Genomic DNA, 21,147 nt, shown 5'->3' with positions numbered 1-21,147 from the left:
AGTACAAGAATAAAGCATCAAAATGAGTGAAGTAGCAGGTATCTGAGACATACTTCATGAATTGTTAGTGCTTTTACTGATGTATGTGGAAGTATTTAAGTTTAGGCAGTTTTCTGATTGCACTCATGGCAGCTATAGCCCTGATTCGTACATGAAAAGAACTTGTGGTTCCAGGGCAGATAAGAACAACTTTACAAGATGAAAATGATCATTGAGGGCGTGCAGGTCTGGAGGGGAGCAGAGTTGGCATTTTTTGGCCCTGCAAATAGCTGCCCATCTGCTCTCTGTCAGAATATGTTAGGAGTGCATCTGGATTCATGCCCCAGAGTTTCAGCTCTAAGCTGGTCATGTGGTTGTCTCCACGACAACTCAAGGAGCTGTGTAAACTGCTGCGCTCTGAGCCAGATGCTTCTCTGCACATGTGGTCTAATTAGATGGCATTTTTCCTCTTGCAAAAAAGCGCAGAAATGTTGCACAGTTTTCATGTTGGAAATGTGTGAGGATGGTATAATGGGAGTGGGAAGGAGTCACATGGCCAGATTTTAAATAATTACACTTCTGCAAAGCTCCACTTCAGTGTTACAGGGAGCTCTGAAATAATGCAGAACAAATCCCCTTCATTTACTTCATCATGGGTTAAGCACAAAGGGACATCCTAAGAGTGAAGTGGGGAAAGGGAAATATACTTTTGCCTTCATACTGAATATAGTTTTCTCTGTATAGGACCATTTCAGGAAAGAATTTAGTGACAGTAAGAGGCATCTTCTTTTTCAGTGAATGTTAATACTGTTAGCATGGAGTTAGGAAGCCTCTCAAGCTCTCTGGAGGCTGGAGATAAGGAAGTAGTGGAGAGATTGTAGGAGGTGAGATACTCTGCTGAGGAGGAAGAGTCACTTTACAGGGAAGCCTGAGAAAAAGAAGAAAAGCAGGCCGGATATAAAAGGTCTATAGCTTTTGGATATGACAAAAGCAAATGAAGCCTATTTGTAAGGCAAGACCAAGAGATTCTACTTGGTTCAAATAAAGCAGGAGCTCTGTCAAAAGTGAATGGAAAGTAGAGATGTCAGGATGAGCTCCTTTTTTTTCCTGGCTATGGGAATAGGTTCCCTATAGTTTATAGCCATTCTGACAATGAATTCCGTTCTGACTAGGAGTGACACTTACGTTCTTGCTTCAGGTATCTGACTCTCTGTAGGGAAATAATGAGTGTACGAACATTAGAAAAGGAATAAGACATTTCTCCTTACTTTTTAAATGTAATGAATGCTATTTGGTATCCTTTTTCTACTTCTAAGGAAAAGTGTCTAGGGGTCATTCTGGACTTGATCTCACGATTCTCCTGTGTATTAAACAGAGATATGTATTATACATTTCTTCTATTCTGATAAGGATAATAAATGGGCAGTTGCCTTAGATCCAACATAGGTGAAATGATTGAGCAGCTCTACACATCCCCACGAAGGAATGCTGTAATGTAACTATTAACAGCCTAGTGACCCAAGCTGTTGGGTCACAGAATCCCACGTGTATAAATAACTATAGTAAATATATTTTATTTCATTGACTGATTGGATTTCCCCAGAGATTGTTACGTAACTAGAATAGAAGAAATGTGATTAACCTTCCCAGAGGACCTAATACATTCAGCCTCTAAACAGGCTTCTCCTCTAAACCATCCTTTTTCCTCGGAATAACAGTCCTGCTGCATTGTCAATTAGCCTTTAGAATTTTCAAATTCCTCCTTTGTGTGTCCTGCTGAGGCTTCCCCACCCAATTAACAGAACAAGTAACATGAGGACAAATCAGGCTGCACTACAGGCTTTATAATAGACATTTATATTACCGTGGATATAGTGAGAGGGTTCATCGCTATTACATCCGTTTATTTTCACATATTAATAAATCCATGAGTGACTAGGTGTCCCTAGCTAGTGAAATTTAAAACTTGTTCTTCATTCCATTAGATTTATGTTATTTGTGGGGAGGATTGTATTATTGGGTTAGGACAGAAGAGGATTGTTATGTGTTACTTTTACAGCTAAAGTTTCTCTCCTCTATTCCCAAGTTCTGCTTCAAGCTAGCCATAGTTTTTGTTGTCCTCTTTCCCCCCCACCCTACCCTCCACTGGTGGGATGTTATGATGCTTCCAACCTTCAAAACAGCCATTGTACTCCAGCACAAAGCTAGGTGTGATTCTTGTGTTGGGATCATCTTACGTAGAAGTTACATACTTAATTGAGGAATCTTATTCTGACTCAAATACATACAATATGCTGAAGAGCAGTTTATTTGTGCAATTAGAAATGTCCACATTGGGAATTTTTCTTGATGCCTTATTTCTTTTGGATATTTTATCTCCAAAACTCAAGTACTCTTACATCTCTTCTGTCCTCTCTCTCACCCCCACAACACATGCATTTTTTTTATCCTCTGCTTTTTCATGTGTATCAACTCACTACTCATTTCTGAACCCTCAGGCATTTTGATATTGGAGGGTGACACTGTCAATATTGTTCTGAGGTCCCCAGCAGGACACAATGTCTGATGATGGGTTCTTGGTTGAATTAACATTCTCACATTGGGTAAGATGTGAGGATGATTCTGAACTTTTAACGTTTTTGTGGTAGATTTTTTCTATCAATAGGTTACATCTGAGTCCCAGAAAACCTGGATTTGGGCTGGAAATGGCCCAACTTAATTATCATTCACATTGTAAGGAGAGTGATCACTTTAGATAAGCTATTGCCAGCAGGAGAGTGGGGTGGGGGGAGGTATTTTTTCATGCTTTGTGTGTATAAAAGATCTTCTACACTTTCCACAGTATGCATCCGATGAAGTGAGCTGTAGCTCACGAAAGCTTACGCTCAAATAAATTGGTTAGTCTCTAAGGTGCCACAAGTACTCCTTTTCTTTTTGCGAATACAGATTAACACGGCTGTTACTCTGAAACCAGTCCCTTCTTGAATCACTCCATGGGATGGGAAGGAGTTTTACTTTCTTCAGTACAGTTCTTCCTCATGATTATACAGAGTATAATCTGACTGAATGAGTTTAGGCTTGATATAGTTATCTAAGAAATTAAAGGAAAGCAAAATATCTCCAGTCTTGATCTCTGGGAACATAGGCTGTCTCTAAATCCTGTCCACCTACTTTTCATTTGTGAAGTGGATCACCTTATATCTTCTATTAACAGAACATTCTGTTTAATATATTGAAATTTTCTTTGTTCGAATATCAACGTTTTCTTTGTGTGTGTGTGTGGCTTATCTGTATTTTCAATCCCACGCTCTTCGTAATATTTTGTCATGGTAGAAAATAGCTCATATGAGTAACAACACTATAATTTTCTCCTTCATTGTAGTGTCACTAGTACTCCCACAATGGCTATAATAGAAAAGGACTTTTGCATTATAGAGGCTTTGAATCGGTAGCTGCTTTGCATGCAGCACTCATTGACTTCAATGAGAGTATTGCATATGGAGTGATTACAGAATCGGCCCCAAAATTACCTTGCCAGCTGAAATTTCTAATGATGAAACTGCACGCATGCCACAGGGATTTTGTATAATAGTATCAACGTAGACCAGTAAAGGAGACAGTGTGGCAGTAACGTATATGCTGGGCATAGAGCACATTCCTAGCACAGGTAGTTAAATTGAGGCTTGCTTTCTGAACACGCTAAAGACTCTCTGCTCGTAACTCCATATTATTACATCTTTTATGAGTCTTTAAACACACTAATGCATTAACATACCTCTAAGTAGGAAGAGGAAGAAATAGTCTTGTTGTTAAGGCACCATACAAGGACTCTGGGAATTGGGGCTCTATTCCATACTCTGCCAGAGACTTCTGTGAATTTGTGCAAGTTACTTGTTATCTTCGTCCCTTTGTTCTTAATCTGTAAAATATTGTAGCTCTGGAGGGGAGATTTTGCCTGTTGGGTCTAATTAGGTATCTGGACTGGTTAATGTTGATCAGGTTTTGAGTTTCTTTTTTGGCCCGCAAGGTTCTTTGTTTTGCGTAATAGAAGTCTTTCAAAACAAACTATTGTGCAGTCATTTCTTCCTCGTAATAGCATTTATATGCAAAATGTCTAATCAAATCTAACTAGATACAGTTAGATAAGTAGAAGCAATATCATTCTTGCTATGCCTTGTTGTGCCCTTAAGTATTGCAGACACTCAATTGTGTAGAATTAAAAATTCCGTTGTGATTTTAATATGCCTAAATAAGGTGTATGACTTTTTAAGATATTTAGGTTATTTTTAGAATTGATCACAATTCACAATCCACTGAATTGTTGATGGAGTAAAAGAAATATAATTGGTAACACTATTTTAATAACCATTATAGAAGAGATAGTCTTGCAAATCATATCGCTGATCGATGTATTTTTTCACTTGATATGAATTCTTAAATCCCTAATTTCGCTTTGCTCTTGTTGACTTAAGATGTCAGTGACTATAGTAGTAAAAATGCTTCAGATAGCTGTAGTAGGTGTATATATTGAACATATTCTTTGTGAATAGATGATAAATCTTGAATCTTTTAGGGGTTTTTATCTTTCTGGTTTTGCTGCTGTAGGTGTGGTTTTACTTGCATCAAAATGGACAGATCTGCTCCTTATCCAATTAAGACTTGTAAAGTGAATTCTCTCTGGCATTTTTGGAAGTGCCTATGAGTAAAATTTTCAAAAGCACCTGAGTCCCACTAAGTCTCATTGGTTTCAAACATCTACATAAAATCACTTGGAGAAGGCTTTCAATGAGACTTAGAGTGCTAATTGGCAGTCATTTTTTTAAAATGGGATTTTTGTTCACAAATCACTCAACAATCAGTCAACAATCCCCTCACCCCATCTTCATTCAGTGAAAAAAACCCTCATTTTGTGGGGTGAACCCACTAGGGTAGCCAGAATTCACTTCTGTGACGGTTTAGTCCAATCCAGATTAGGACTTGGGGAAACACATTGTGTGAGTCCATGTGGGCATTACAGAGCCGGATAGAGCCTGTCTGTATCTAGTAACATCAACAAAACATCCCTAGGTCCTGTATCTTTTCTACTGAGGCTACAAACTTGCTTCTTCCCTGGACCCTCAGTAATTTCATATTACCAGGCAGGGACATATTGACTATGCTGATGGCTGGTGATCTCATGTCCTGTGATCGTTACTCGCACAATTCCTGTCCTTTTGTGAGATTATTACTGAAGTGGAATATTATTTTTGTGTGTTTTGAGCTGGCCAAACTCTGTGTCACTTGCAAAGACAATCTAATCTGCCAATAGCCAGTAGTAGTGAGTGTTTAGGCGAGTTGTCCAAGTTTTTTTGACATTGTAAACTCATAAAAAGAATGGTGCCCAAACACTTTGCCAGTTCTTAGATACCCAAGAAAACCCTAAAATTGACCAATAATAGAGATTGTGTATACATAAGAATGCAAGGTAGGGTACAGCCTGCATAGTAAATATGAAGTATATTTGCAAAAGCCTATTCTTTGCATTCAAATAATGTAAGTAGCTTCTGTTAGCAATCCAAATTTGTCACAATTGGTGGCATCCTAATAGACCTAATGCACTGGTCTTGCTCTTTTGAGTATTGGTTCTTAATTTATTGTTCATTATGACAAATGTAGTTAAATATGTGAGCAAGAGATTTCTTTGTTCCTGAGCAGTATCTTGAATTGCAAATAAAATATGGTATCATTTGCTTATTAGGATGTATTTGATCCATGCTCTCCTGATTCCATTATGACCAAGAAAGATAGAGATGAGCTTTCTTGTGCTGAATATATGCACTGGTTATGGCAAGGTTATTTGTCATTGCAAAGAGAAACTGAAACGAGCCAATTGCCCTTTATGTATCTATAACCAACTTAAAATTGTCTGTATGGAATCCTGCTGACTGAGTGATCATCTGTCTCCAGCTATGATAAGCTAATCTTTACTTAACATTTCACTCACAGTTCTTGTAAGGTCTGCAGAGGAGTTGCCTTTCTTGGGGTTGCTGTTGCATATTAGTAGAATGATATCGTGTCTTGGTTTCATTCTAATTCTGGCTGGAATTTGGGATGCTAGTTCCCAGAATATCACTGCAGGTTTCACTTTGTCATTGACAACATAGACAGTATTCTAAAGGCCACTGTTATGTGTAACATCAAGGTAATAAAACAAAACTATCTTAATCTCTTACATGTGCAGTATAGTTTCATTGTTCTTGCTGTATATTTGGGTTTTTGTTATCTTCACAACGTATTCAAATTGTGCAGTGACTAACCAACAACCTACAAGCTGTCACCTCGTTCCACCCACTTTTTCATTTAATGACTGAGGTACAGAACAGCTCTAATGGCTTGTGTGTTTATTAGAGAGGCTACATTGTTTAAAGACACGTACACACCAGAATGAAATTCAGAAGCACGCACCACATAGTGTCCGTGATAATGCAGGAGATGCTAGTCATATTTTCCATGGCATAGTTTTTTGGATTCTCTGAACAGGTCTCCAGTATTTTTTACTCTAGGTACCAGATTGTAAGGCTGCATTTCTCCTTGCAAGACCCTCAGTGTTGAAATAATAATTCAAACTGGAGTTTAATGAGACGTGCTTTCTCCAGCAGTTACAGCAACAGCTATGTTTTCCTGCACCACTGACGTGCATTTAAGTGTCACCTCTTCTCTGCATGAGAAAGGACTTCTAGGCCTGTGAACTGCTGTGATTTCACCAAGTGGATAGGTCTTTCTGTCTTTTTGTCTGTATACATAGCCCTTCACAGGTGGCTCTTTGTTTCCTCATGTCTCCTAACCCTTCTTTAACTGCTTTGTCTGTGCCATGCACCATCCTGCCCTCTCTTCAGCCTCCATAGTCCTTTGCCTCCCTTCTTTTTAGATGATTTTTGTAGTGTTTAATGTGGTAGCTGTTGCCAGCACTATCCAACTGGTCTCCCTACTGCTCTGCTGAGTCAACCATTTCAGATACAATGCTTGTATTGCTGGCAAAGGTCTCCAATGCTGCTGCTCCTATAGCCACTTGCAGAACATTTTCCTCTTTGGGAAGCAGTGATCTCCTTACAAGACGAGGGTGTCATAGCTATGCGATGCATGCTTTTCTCTTTCTCCTTGCCCTGTGGCTTCCAAAATAAACAGCAGCATTTGGAAGAAACTGACAGTGTTTGCAGCACTCCAGAACAGTGTGAGGTAAATCCCTTTTGAGTGGTACTTGTACTATCCTGGGCTCTTCATTTAGGGCTGGCTATCTTAAGCAGGAATTAAACATTATTTTAAAATGTAATTGACTTGCCAATTTAAAAATAACGAGGCTGACAACAAATTGCATGGCCAGAGTGAGCAGTACGCTGGATTGTTCAGCTTATAAAGGGTCATGAGGTAGCTACGCTGTCTTAATGATCTTCATTATTCTGTGAGGAGATTTCCAATGGAACAAAGGACACTGATATTCAGTGAGAGATGGGCACATAGCTCCCAGTTTTACCTTTGAAAATGCCCCCCCTTGTATATGTGGTTATGAGCAAAATCTCTTTAGAATTTGTGCATAATTTCTGTCACTAAAAGAAAGTTCTCCTGTGTCAAAACTTTACACATGTTTGCGATAGGATTACAATAGGCATGCATTTCTTGCATCCACAATGCCAGATCCTGGCCTCTTTAGAGGGTTTGAAGTGGAAGAAGAGAATAACAGACATTTACATTTTAGATTGATAAAAACCTAAATTCTTACTGCTGGAAACTGCAAGTTAAATAGATGAAAGAGTTGTTAACTGATGTTGTTATAATGATGGTCTTATGCTTGAGCAAATCCATTACTTTCACAAAACACCTGCACCTCCTAGAATTTTCCCTTTGCACAATGTCACCTGTCAGTGACAGCAGAGCTGATTAGCTGTATAATTTACAATTGACTACATCTGTTAAGAAGACAGTCCTGTAATCCATCTTTTCTTTTTGTAATGAAGCTGAGGATGGGGTTAAGTAGTATGAGTTTTCACTCTCCTTCAGGTCATGGAGGATAACTGGTACTAATGGATTCTAAGCCAGAAAACTCACGTCTTGACCTGGATGGTTAAAGTTGGTTTGTTGGGTTGGTTTTTTTTTTTTATCGTCCAGCAAAAGTGGAGCCTGAATTGGCTCTACAGAAGCCAAAAGGTCTATCAACCAGACCACCTAACTAAATCATTACTAGTTCGGGGAAGAAAGTGTGCTAACATTATGCCAGGCTTCTCTCTGCTTCCATGTTTATGTGTAAGGATAGGAGATCATTTCAGCTGAATGGGGCGGAGTTTGTGTCACGTTGCAAATGTGGTGTCAGAATGCCAAATGTTGTATAACATGGAGCAAAACGAACTTCCGTTCGATAGCGCTGTGCTCCTTCCAAAGCGCTCTTACCCCGTGTGATCTCTGTGGGCGCTTCAGAAGCTTTATAGGCTATGAACGAGTAAGTTGGTGGTTCTCCTTTCAAATGTTTTGAAATGAAGGTTTAAATGAAAGCCAAATCTTCTTCAGGTTTTTCTCTGACCACAGAGTAAGTGTATATAGACACACATGCTACTCTCTTTAGAGACCTCCGTGTCCTGTTCACACTGGGACCCTGGCCACGTCAGTTACAAACATAGTGAGACAGAGCCTTTGCCAAGCATTTGTAATTGGGTTCTCAGGGCAAATCCCTCTTTATGCTGGTCAAGGAGACTGTTAGAATCCTATTTGTGACACCATTTGTTACTGACATTGTAGCTACCCACTCTCTGATCCCAATAATAAATAGAGCCTGACACATATAGCTTCACTAATATGAAGGGGGGCATGGCATTGCTGTGTGTCCAGAAGAGAATAGTTCCTTGTAGTTCATTTGGCGCAGTATAGCATTTGTAGGGTCTAAGTTTTCTAGATCACCTCTCTCTAGTTGTAGTGATCTGTGGCATTGTGACTCTCTTCTTTACAAAGTGGGGTAGTAACTATTTTACTTATATGCAAAGTTGTTACAAGGGGACATCATATTGGACAAAAATACCAATTCCTTGTCAAATGTGATTAATAGATTTTCCCACTTTCCAAACTCCTGTGTGCCTCAGCTCTCCTTTTGACACGTGAACTCGCCCACCAGTCCCGTTCAGTCCCTTCAGTCCCCTCACACCTATTGCAGAGCTTGTGCCTGAGCTCTGAAAACAAACATAAACGTTGGCCATGTTTAAGGGTGCAATGAGCTTTTTCACCAGACAGGCCAAAGGGATCAAAGCAATCTAGATACTCCCAGTGAAATGGCATGCGCCTTTTTACCTACCCAATTTTAGCAGTAATCATGAGTCCTGTTTCAAGCATTGGTTAGAAATAGAGTACTTGTGGCACCTTAGAGACTAACAAATTTATCTGAGCATAAGCTTTTGTGAGCTACAGCTCACTTCATCGGATGCATGCAGTGGAAAATACAGTGGGGAGATTTTATATACACAGAGAAAGTGAAACAATGGGTGTTACTATAAAAGGAAGATAATGTCTGTCTCTATCTGTATGAGTTTTTTCATGAAGTTGATGGATTTCCACTCCATACTGCTAAATTCAGTGCCTTGCATAATGACAGGTTTCAGAGTAGCAGCCGTGTTAGTCTGTATCCGCAAAAAAGAAAAGGAGCCACAAGTACTCCTTTTCTTTTTGCGGATACAGACTAACACAGCTGCTCCTCTGAAACCTGTGGTTAGAAATAGTTACAGAGGGACATTGTTACCAGTAGACTCTTCCTGTCCAGATCTAATTGCTTAGCATAAGCACAGGGTGACAGTCAATCACTCAAGTACATAGAGCCCTGTATTATCTAGGTACAAAGACCCTTGAAATGCGGCCTTTTGCACATGAACAGCCAGTGTAGATCATGGAGGTAAGACCATTCCTGTCCTGAGGAGCAAGTATACAGACATGTTCTGCAAACACTTACGTTTCTTTCTAGATCCTTTTTTAAAGAAACCCATTAAGGAGTATGTTACATCAGCCTAGCCTGGGAGACAGCAAAGGCGTGGAGTACATACATCTTTGTAGTTCACACTTTCTCTCCCTACATACTGCAGTGATTGGGGTCCCCTAAATACCTATGAAAGTGATTCAGCTGAAGATTATACTGCTGAGATAAGATAAAACATTAATCATTATCCAGAACTTTTGTCCAGCGTCACTTAAGAAACTCATTCCCATCTCCTCCAGTAATGCTACACTGGCTGCTACTTTGCTTACTGTGGTAAGATTGAGACATAGCACATCCACCAATAGTTCAGATTCTTAAACTGAAGGATTTGGGGGGAACTGAAACCAAAACGAGCTCTTAAAGAGGGAGTTCTGTCTTTCAGGCACTCTGCTGCCTAGTGTGTAGACTCTAAACTCTTTCCAGATGAAAAGCCCTGATTATATTTTTATATGAGCATGAAAAGAATTCAGCATTAATTTTACATCAACATAATTTTATCATTCTTTGTTACTGCCATTTTTGAAACTTAATACATGAATTTACTCGCTATGCTGAGAATTTGTAGATTTAAATGTGGAGGAAATTTGTGCCCTTATGGCAGATGCACAGCAGACTTCAGCATTAACATAACTCATTAAAATAAGATAAAAGTAGAGCTTCAAAACAATCTCTGTCTTTTGCCAACAAGCCTGTGAAAAAGGGAAATTTCATTCAATTCAGGATATGAAAGTCTTCTCTTTCTGAACTGTGGAGAGAACACAAAGCAGAAATTACAGACTTGTTTGTGCAGGTTAACTCTCTGGGTCGATTCAAAGCGTGTTTTGAGGTATTTGAGGATTTGAATACACAAAACTTGAGAACTTTTTCTATGTCAGTTTCTTGAGGTATTAAATCAGAAAGTACCTTTTGGGGGAATGAAACCTCCCCCCCCCCCCACTCAGTCATAGCAAAATGTGCAGAGAGCAAATGGGTTTTATCTTGACTGCACACAGTTTTTGTACATTATCTCTAAGTAACATGATTAAAGGCAGCTCTGTCCTTTCTCACTCTCTCTCATGTGTGAACTGAGAAGAACAGTAGTTTATCCAACTTCATATCAGACTTGTCTTTAATTTTTTTTTGAAGGAAAATAGAATAAAATTCAAACTCAGTTATTCAAGCAAAGCTGTTTCAGTGTTTTCAATGCTCTGAACTTTACAGGAGGAGCCAATCACTTTTTGTGAAGAAACGTTTGTCTCTCATCGTTCTACTGCCATGAGGCAGTTTCTTCAGAATGCTATTCAGCTCCAGCTCTTTAAGCAGGTATTGTTTTAATTGCTTCAGCATTGTTGTAGCTTATTTCACAAAAGAACTGTTTTTCTTATCAACATTATTCCTATGTTCTTTGATCTACACTAAGCATGTACTCAGAAAAATTAGTTCCTTAATTTAGTAATTAAGATATATGTCACTCCTTCAACAGTAACTTAATTTTTATTTTCTGGCATGGATTAAACCCAATTTATAAGAATTTCTGTATTTTAATAACTATAATTTATGTTCCCCTCCAATTGAAGTCCATAGCAAAATTCTCATTGGCTTCAGTTTGAGCTGATGTGTCTGTAAGCTTCAGTGTATAAACTAGGGTATTACTGTGCCATTTCAAGAAGGCCAAAAACCACATCATTGACTGCTCTGAAATAAAGAATTGTCATACTGGTTGGCAAAGTGATATTCCTTTCTCCAGTCTACCTATTTAAAGGCTGTCCCCCACAAAGACTTTGGAACTTTGTCCTTCTGGAGAAAGTACAGAATAATCTTTTGAAGTGCAGTAGAATTGAATGCTTTATCTGTTCACACATTTTTATTATACTTCCCCTGTTTTAAAGTTTATTGATGGGCGCCTTGATCGTCTCAACTCTGGAGAGGGCTTCAGTGATGTTTTTGAAGAAGAGATAAATATGGGAGAATATGCTGGTAAGAAATATCTGTTCATTCAACTGATTTTGGATAGTATCCAATACCTTATACTTTGTGATTTAATAGGTCAGAGAAATCACTTGCCTGAGTAATTGTACCAGCTTCAGTCTATGGGTTGAAGTGTGTTGATTGATGCTGTCCTTTTTTCTCTGGAGATCTCAATCCCAACTTGGATAAATAAATATATCCTTCATTGTCTATTTGGCGTTACAAACCTCTGCCTTGTTCTGAGCAGTACTGTCTGGTTAGCTATCTAACACAAAACTAGAACAGGTCTTGCATGTCAGAACTGAGAAACTTTGGAATTAACCATTGACACCTTCTCTTTCTTTTCATGACCATTAAAAAAAACATTAACTTTCTCAAATCTATATGAGAAAATCCAGGAAAAATAATAATTCCATTTACCCACCTTTCTTTCGCCCACTGGCTACCTTGTTAATTTTTGGTTATTCTGTTTCCAGAAGGGGAAAAGGGTAGACATCTTCTTCTAAATATCTATACTTTACTACCACTAGACACAGTTGAACGCCAGCTTTTCTCATTTGTATCCCGTTTCTTACCAATAAAGAATTTTCCTCTATATCACCAGGGAGTGACAGACTGTACCACCAGTGGCTCTCTACAGTAAGGGTAAGAATACAGTATTCTAATCATTGTCGTTCTTACTGGACAATTCAGTTATTGCACCATTATTCAATTTCACTGGCATGAGCAAGATCAGCTTCTATCCCACAATATTTAGTTTAGGCCAGATAAAACTAACCTAGCTAAAAGATAATGTGCTGTTAATATGGAGCGAAGAACAGAAGGGAAAACAGTAAGGAAGAAAAATTGGGAAACTGAGTTTATATTTCTCATATTTTTCAATCCTGGTTTTAGCATCTTGGAGGCCATATGAAAGGCATGTAGATATATGCTGTTACCTATTCTGAACAGAGTTCATTCTTTTTCTTTTTAATATTATTGTGGAAACCTAAGCCACAGTGAAAAGCTGTTCACAAAGCTGAACAATGTGAAGTACTGAATAGGGGATAGCATTGTTTGTTGTAGCCTAGTATAGGCTGCAAATGAGTTTATCTGCGTCTGCTTAGACTAATGCTCTATTTAATTGATATAAATTAAATATACTGTATACATATTTATAAATAACTTGTCACTTTATGTGAATAATAAATGATGATTTTAGATTAATAATTGGGATCTAACTTTAAAGAGTCCCTCCCACCATAAGTGATACATTAAAATTATCCATAGTTAAGGCTGTGTATGACTGTAAAATAATTATTTAGGGAGAGCTCACCTTTTTAAATATATGATCCCATTTTTCTCTAGCCCTGATTATGAGTAGAATTCTCTAATGCACAAACAGCTAGGCTGAAAATGATCTTGATCTTTGTGCATTAAATACATTTAAAATACCAATAATGCTTAAAAAAAATTTTTCACACTTGTTTACAAATATGTAGGATGCAAAATGGTGAAAGGAGAAGAGAGTATTGGTGTGAATGAATATAAAATCCAAGTGGTTATGTTCAGTAGTTTACAATTTTTTTTTTTGTTAAAAGTAAGATAAATGCTGTGTAATAACATCATAAATATAAGAATACATTGAAGCAAAATTTGGCTTACTTCTGAAAAAATAATTCTATGTTAGGATAAACTATCATGGAATTATATGGGATTTTATTCCATGGATTTTACCCATCTGCTCTGCACACAAGATTTATTTATCAAATAACGTACTATGCAGCAAGAGTCAATGGTGTTCAGAAGATAAACAAAACACTAACTAGCCTAATAGATTATTCTGTCTGACATATCACAGCCTTATATGTCTTTTAGTGTGTCCTCTACACACAGTTCAGCTTTTCTGGAATTATGCTTAGATTGTAGTTGGATTTCATGTTGTCTCAATTCTTCCCTTATCCCAGTTTTTAGATATTAAGAAAGGCAGCATATCTGAGATATACAGAATCTGTAAGAAAGAAAACAAGGGCATGAAAAGGAAAGTGCACTGCAGAGAGTAGGGTTTTTTCAGTGAACGTACAGTCTTTCCTGTTGAGCTGGTAGGGTATTTTAGTATTAAACATGTTTATTACTTGAATGCAATAAGCAGGATACCCTTGGGGGTGATAAGAATTGTTATGGACACTGTTTAGTGAGAGCACCTCTGAAGAAGCCTCGATACGGTAAAGGGAGTGATTTTTATTATGAGAAACTGAAACCTTTATATTGCAAAGTTCTGTCCTAAAACATGATTTTAAATGGATCAGATTTGCCCTGGAAAAAGTAGTATCTAATCCTCGGTGAGAGAGTGGAACTATGTAACCATAAATAAAAATAAATTACCATTTAGGCATATTGCTCTGATATCTAACACAATTGATACTTTCTGTTATTTCCTGTTTAAAATAATAGCTCTGGACTGTCATTTGCTTTAACAGCCTCAATGAAAATGATTCCATTGTTACTGTAATTACAGAAAGGAAGTGGAGCCATTATAAATACAGTAAAGACCAAGGCTAACCCGGCCATGAAGACTGTCTATAAGTTTGTAAGTACTGAGTATTGTCTTATGACCCAGACAACTGAATCTAACTATGATGCTGTGTTAAATGAATCTGTAGATTAAAGTTTTTTCTCTATACTAACGAAATTATTTGAACAAGATAAATGCGTATTAACAATAAAGTGCTAGAGACTAGGCCATTAAGCATGTATCCGGAAATGTTTTTTAATTTCTATTCTTCTATTAAAATATTTTCTGTTTAACTGAAATACCAGTTTGAAACATTTTATACTAATTACACTGTAAAAGAAAATGACTTTGACAGGTGATTTATCTTCAAAGTGCAGAAGTTGCTTTCCTATTTAGTAAATAGCACTATTTCCTGGAACGGTCCCTATATCCTGTACTAAACCCCTCTCCTATCTCATCATTACACTGTTGGAAATCCATTGTTACCCCTGGGCCTCTGTGAGCAGCTACATGGAAATGAGGGAATCCTCTCATTTGGCCAATTGTTCCAGTTTTTGTAAATGTCTGTTATTTTTCCCCAGAGATTTTTCATACCTGCTTATTTTGAGCCAAGCTTCTTGGGTTGTTTTCTAAATGAAAATCGTTCAGTGCTTGGTTAACATACAGCTAATAACTGTTATTGTAACATGGTTTATAACTGATCATTTCACTGCAGAGGGCTAAAATATATGGAAGCATGTCAGGATCTCTTCAATACTGAATTCTATGAAATATGACAAAAAGCAGTCAGATGTCTATTCAAACTATCCCTTATTGCCTGCCTCCAGCCTGACAAAGGTCCTGAGATTTAGGACCTGCCCTAGTAAAATGTAACTGGTATTCAGAACACTGCAGTGAGGAATCTTACAGCTGTGCTATTGCTGGTAATTGTCACCATGCAGCAGAGATAAATAATTAGAGAGAGGAAAAATCATGGAGGAGGAACTGGGGGGTGGTGGGAGGAACAAAAATCCCTGCTATCAAAACAGAGAAAACAAAATCTTTGCAGTATCATTAAAGGTTTTTTAACCTTTCAGGTTTGTATTTGTTTTTATAGCCATTATGTTTTCAACTTGATGATCCAATTTTTCCTTCCCATTTTCAATAATCAGAGAAGGTGAGTCTTGATGGACTTAAATCGAGCACAGTCGCTGCTGGAAATAGAAAGAGATTTTTAACTTACATTAATTTTTCATGCAGGCAAAAGATCATGCAAAAATGGGAATAAAAGAGGTGAAAAACCGCTTGAAGCAAAAGGTACTTGAAGTTCTTATTCAAAATGTATAAGCGCTTATGTATGAAATACTTAGCCACAAAAAGCATTATGTGATCAATAGAAAGCTGTTTGATACAGTGTTGTTAGCACACTTCAAAATGCATTACCAGCTGTCCTGGATTTTTCACACTGTTATAAATATTCACAGACAAAAAACTATCTTCAAATACATTAAGGCTCTGACTTAAACCCACGAAAGCCAGAAAATTGAGTGTTCCATTTATCGTGGTCCCTCGCCTGCCCGTTGTGCCAAGACATTGTGGGAGGGGGCTTTGCATAAACTGGCTGATAACGCCTACAGTAATGACAGTGAACTTTGCTCCAAATGGCAAATTGCCGTTATATTCCTCTGGTAACTTCTCAGGGGAAATAACCCAAGGTTTCTCATTGGACACATGGTTATCACATTTCATCAGTGTGAAGTTTAGGCACAGTGTTGTAGAACGAGGGTTGAAGTAATTTTTAAATCTGAATTTCTTGCAGTTTTAAGTTTGCCAGCACTTTGGCCTTATGATGATGACATTTTATTGTCTCTGAATTTCATTCTTTTTTGTGTTTAAACAGTAAAATTCAGGGAATGCTAAATTGTGTCTGATCAGTGTGGTATCCAATATTAATTGCTACTTTTGATGTAAGTAGTAAGAATCAACTCATGAAATAAGGCCTGTGTAATGCAAGGACCAGTGGACCATTAGCTACAGTGTTGGGCACATTGGTGGAGATTTGGTTCAGTTGATTTAAAATAACCTCATATTTACTTGTTACCTCATTTCAGGTAACTGATCGTATAATTTGATCACAGAAAGAAAACAGAAGGCAATTTTTCTGCATGCAGCATTTTCCTATGCAATAGTTAACTCCATGTGTTTTAGTTTCTGAACATAATCTAATAACTAGTGAAATTTGTTTCCCAATCCCCAACACATGCATCTGTAAAGAAAACAGCACTAAGTAAAATTACTGAATTTTACTGTACCATTTTTATTGCTAGTATTATATTATGCTCTGTGACATTTATATACAAAAGGATGAGACACTTTCCAATTAATGAGATATCTGTTATTCATTCATTTATTTAGCTTTATTCTTGCTCCCTCCCTAGTACTCCAGATACCTTCATTCATTTTAAAAAAACACAAACACCATTTAAAATTGAGTAGATCTAAAATCTTCCCCCAAAACGCTCGCACTCAACTTTCCTCCATTCAACCTGTTAGATCCCATTTGGAATAAAAATGCATTTTTCTTGCTATTTAGCATTTCTGCAAATAAGATTGCATTGTTAATCTTATACTTTAAAAGAATCATTATAAAATATTCATGTAAATACTCAAGACTTAGAATCTCTACCTCTCTCCCTTTCAGGTCACTCTGATCTTTTTTGCTTTTACCCACCCCTTATTGTTTTCAAGCACAACAATAGGCGATAATGTTAGAATGAGGTGTTAGTGTGTTTTAGGTAACACAAATGGTGAAACCCACTTCACTAACCATCATACTTTTTTTTAATGGAAAGGTGTCTGCACTGCTCAATTGTTAGCATATCCATTAGTGCACCCTTATCAATTTTCACTTGCTTTTACCAATTTCTGGAGAGTTTCATCTTTTTCATGTGCTTGCTAATGACAGAGTTATTTTGTAACTGAAATTCTGGCATCATTAAATACATACGTAATTTTGCTGATCTTGAGTGTTACTCTACCATTTTCTGCAGTAATTTAAAACTATTCTTAATTTAACCTCACTGCCTACTGCAACTTAAAATATAATTTTCTAGTATTAGTGTGAAAAGCGTGCAGGCTACTGGTAAGGAAAAGTCAAATCTAAACATCCCTTTTTCAGTTTTCACTGCCAAATAGGAGCGGTTTCTATACAATGCTAACATTTAAAAATGCAGTAGAGCTGGAGGTCTGCTTCCTACAACTCTGCATAGCAATGATGACCTCTTAAATATAATCAAGAGCCCATTTTGCCCTTGGTCTGCTCCAGTTTTGGGTTTGAATTGCAAATGGAAAATGTGGGATTGACCTATTGAGAGGTCATTGTGGTGTGTGTAAGGTCCTTCTTTAATATGATCGTGGAGATTGAATGGGGCTCTATTCCCATCCCTTGTTCATTTGTGGTACAGTATTTCAAAGCAACAGAAATAGTTTTCAGAGGATCCTTATGACTGATAGCAAATAATTGTTAACAGATACTGTATGGTAGCTTTATTTTATACCTGCTACAGTTTTGTTTTTGTTTTTTCTTAAAGTAAAGGCAAATTTTTTCATTTCCTAAATGGAGCAAGGTGGTCAAGTCACTCTGTAACTTGGCCTCCTTTGAAGCCTAACTGTATAGAATTAGGAAGAAGGAGGAATGTGAGTGGTACCATCCTCAACTTTCAGTAAGAAGAATGACAGGTTTCAGAGTAGCAGCCATGTTAGTCTGTATTCGCAAAAAGAAAAGGAGTACTTGTGGCACCTTAGAGACTAACAAATTTATTTGAGCATAAGCTTTTGTGAGCTACAGCTCACTTCATCATGCATCCGATGAAGTGAGCTGTAGCTCACGAAAGCTTATGCTCAGATAAATTCGTTAGTCTCTAAGGTGCCACTAGTAAGAAGAATGTAACTTACTTAAAGCATCTCACTGTAGGTAAGACTAGACAATCTATAGCTTTAAATAAATGATCAGGCATTTCACAATAATAATTAATTCAACATTATTTTATTTACTAGATCTGTGTATGCCCTCTAGTTAAAGGTCTGTTATCCAGGCTATTGCAAATGCCACTTTTAGGGTTATATAAAATAACTTAAAGAATCCCTCTGGACTATGCTTTTACTGTTTGCTGTATGATTTATAATACATAGATTTTCTAGTCTATTAAATAAATAAGTAGTTAGAAAAATATGAAGGCATTCTGCTGATTAAATAGCAATTATTCAGTAGAGTGGCTACATTTTACACATCTGTAAATGTTCCATAGCCATACATATAATCTTTAAAAAAATTACTGTATTGATCTACACTCTGTCACCTGACAATGGGGTAGCAAATTCGTACCTCAATTTAGCAAAGACTTTTCCGCCAGGCACAGGTGTTAGGGTGTATCTGTATATGAAACATTACATACAGATACATATTGAATGAATGTTGTCAGTCTTTTCTGCAGAAATCAATAGAATATTTTTTATTTTGTATTTTTTCTAATTTCTTTCTGAGAGGGCGTGTGTGGTATGGTTCAATATTTTTACTTTGGATGGTTTCTTGTTTTAAACGCTCTACGTAGCGTAAGTTTAAGTCCCGCCTGGACTTTTGGCATGTTTCATGGACAGCAATAGGATTGCAAAGTGAAGTATGGGAAGAAGAGGCTGAGGAGGTTTTAACTTTCCTTAAGAAACTTGTTTGTTAGCAATTATCTCCTTTGACGGTGTTCCAGATTTGAAGTCTTACATGATTTGAAAATTCAGATAGACAAGAGATTGCTTTAAAGGCAGCTCAGCTTGCCCTGGGTACCGTATCTGAGACTACAAGAACAAGGAGTCCGGTGTTATGCCCAAATAAATTTGTTAGTCTTTAAGGTGCACCGGACATCTTCTTGTTTTTGTGGTTACAGACTAACACGGCTACCCCCTGATACTTAGTACCCGAGACTGATTTGATTGCTTCTGACTTGTGAGAGTGTTTAACATCCCAACCTGTAGTATACCTTTCTGTGCTTTCTCTTCATCTAAGGGAGGGTTGTATCTCCTACTACCAAATCAGTTGCACCCATGTTTAAAGGCTGTTTGTGAATTGAGGCTGCTGCACATAGACTGACGTGACAGGAGTTTAACCTAGTTCATTGGATGGTTTCTGAGTACACTAATGCCAGACACCTTAATATTCAGTCATTTGTACCGTGAGCTCAGAGTCTAGTTCCGTTCATGAAGAATCAGGTTTCTGTGACTGTTTGGCACAGATGTGCTTTCAGTCATGAAGGCAGAAACATTTTTCAGCCAAGTACGTTCTATTCCTGATGACTGAGGCAGTGTTGTTGACTTGTCTGCCTGTTTGGGTACCTTTACAGATACTGAGGTCTTAAGTCACTTGTTCACTGATAATTGGTCTGTGAATCAAAACATGATGAATTCCTCTCTAATGAAATCTGTAACAGATCCCTTGCCCATGTCCTCAAACAGAAATATGTTAAAATTAAAGGCAAAATGGTGGCTAGTGTATTCTCTAGCACTGGAGAGAATGCTTAATGAACACTTGCTTCTCCCCTACATGCAGTGCCATCAGCTGAGAAGTGTAGCAGACCCATAAGGGGGAAAAAACTTCAGGGATTTGTAATAGTCTCACAGCTTTTATTGTGATTCACTCATCAGTCAGGAGTCTTCCTTGAAGCTGCTTTTCCTTTGCTTTGTTTTCGGTTTGCATTTTACCTTCATGTGCATCTTATGTTTCAAAATAATATATACTATCATTGTGTTATGGGGCTCCAAATAAGGTCCCCCTTGCTGGCTCTGGTGAGTTAAAGTTCTGTATCCTTTGTAGAAAGCTATCTTTCTCACAATAGTGTTTGTTGCAGGCCCTTGTTACTAATATGCTGGACTTTGTTACATTTTACCCAGAGAAGGTGGAATTGTACACCTATAAAAAGTTTCCTTCTATGGTTTCACTTTAACAAGTTATTAATTTCCCCACCACTCTTATGTCCATCTTGGTGAACCATTGCTCCACCAGCTGGATCTAAAAAGGTCTGTCAGTTTCTATGTGGAGCAGACAAAGCCCCTTAGAAAGTCCATCCAGTTTTTTGTTTCACTTGACCCAAACACATTAGGTCAGTCTGTGTCCAAAAGAACCATTTCTAATTGGCTTTCAGCTTACATGTCTCATTATTATACTTTAGCGATACTGAAACTTGAGGGGGCATGTCAAAGGTCACTCCATCAAAGCAATGTCTGTGTCAGCAGCCAACCTCAGGTCAGTCTTGCAAAGCTACAGTGTGTGCAGGTTTCCCTCTATATTTACCAAGCTTTATTTCCTTGACATTGTTGCAAAGAGATTTAAGGTTTGGGCTCACTATGTTGCAGGCTATTTCTCAACTGATTGTACCAACTCTTTCCATCTTCTTGATTCTCTGTAACATGTCCGCATGCCTTTGTCTTTTCCAAGTCCATTCTTTATGTTTATATTCCTATGTTATACACACCACACACACATTCACCAAACCTTGTAACCTAGGTTGCTTGTTCATTTTGCTTAAGATCAGGACTTAGGTCAAAAAGAAACTGATCTTAGGCTGCAAGTTGTGACATGTATACTCTTCAAGGCATCATCGACACTGGCCACACGTGGGCCTGCTTAACTAGCTAAGCTGTGAATTTGCTCCCTTAATACCACTACACCTGAGCTTGTATTTCCATAGATAAGTGTTCTGTTATACAGAATTCTATG

General features: G+C 37.7%; 1 protein-coding gene across 8 annotated transcripts in view; it reads left to right on the top strand.

Moving 5' to 3' along the window:
* Positions 1-21,147, top strand: part of DENND1A (DENN domain containing 1A) — a 413,337-nt gene that overhangs the window by 290,049 nt on the left and 102,141 nt on the right. For 7 of the 8 annotated variants that reach the window (XM_077835776.1, XM_077835774.1, XM_077835771.1 and 4 more), the window contains exons 14-18: positions 11,165-11,266; positions 11,833-11,920; positions 12,516-12,556; positions 14,409-14,480; positions 15,645-15,701. In XM_077835776.1, coding sequence (XP_077691902.1) covers positions 11,165-11,266; positions 11,833-11,920; positions 12,516-12,556; positions 14,409-14,480; positions 15,645-15,701 — 360 coding nt within the window. The remainder of the gene's footprint in view (positions 1-11,164; positions 11,267-11,832; positions 11,921-12,515; positions 12,557-14,408; positions 14,481-15,644; positions 15,702-21,147) is intronic. The other variant, XM_077835772.1, reaches the window with a different exon arrangement.

The sequence above is a fragment of the Eretmochelys imbricata genome, chromosome 16 (assembly GCF_965152235.1).
Source record: "Eretmochelys imbricata isolate rEreImb1 chromosome 16, rEreImb1.hap1, whole genome shotgun sequence".
Classification (NCBI taxonomy): domain Eukaryota; kingdom Metazoa; phylum Chordata; order Testudines; family Cheloniidae; genus Eretmochelys; species Eretmochelys imbricata.
This window is presented reverse-complemented; position numbering and strand designations above follow the sequence as displayed.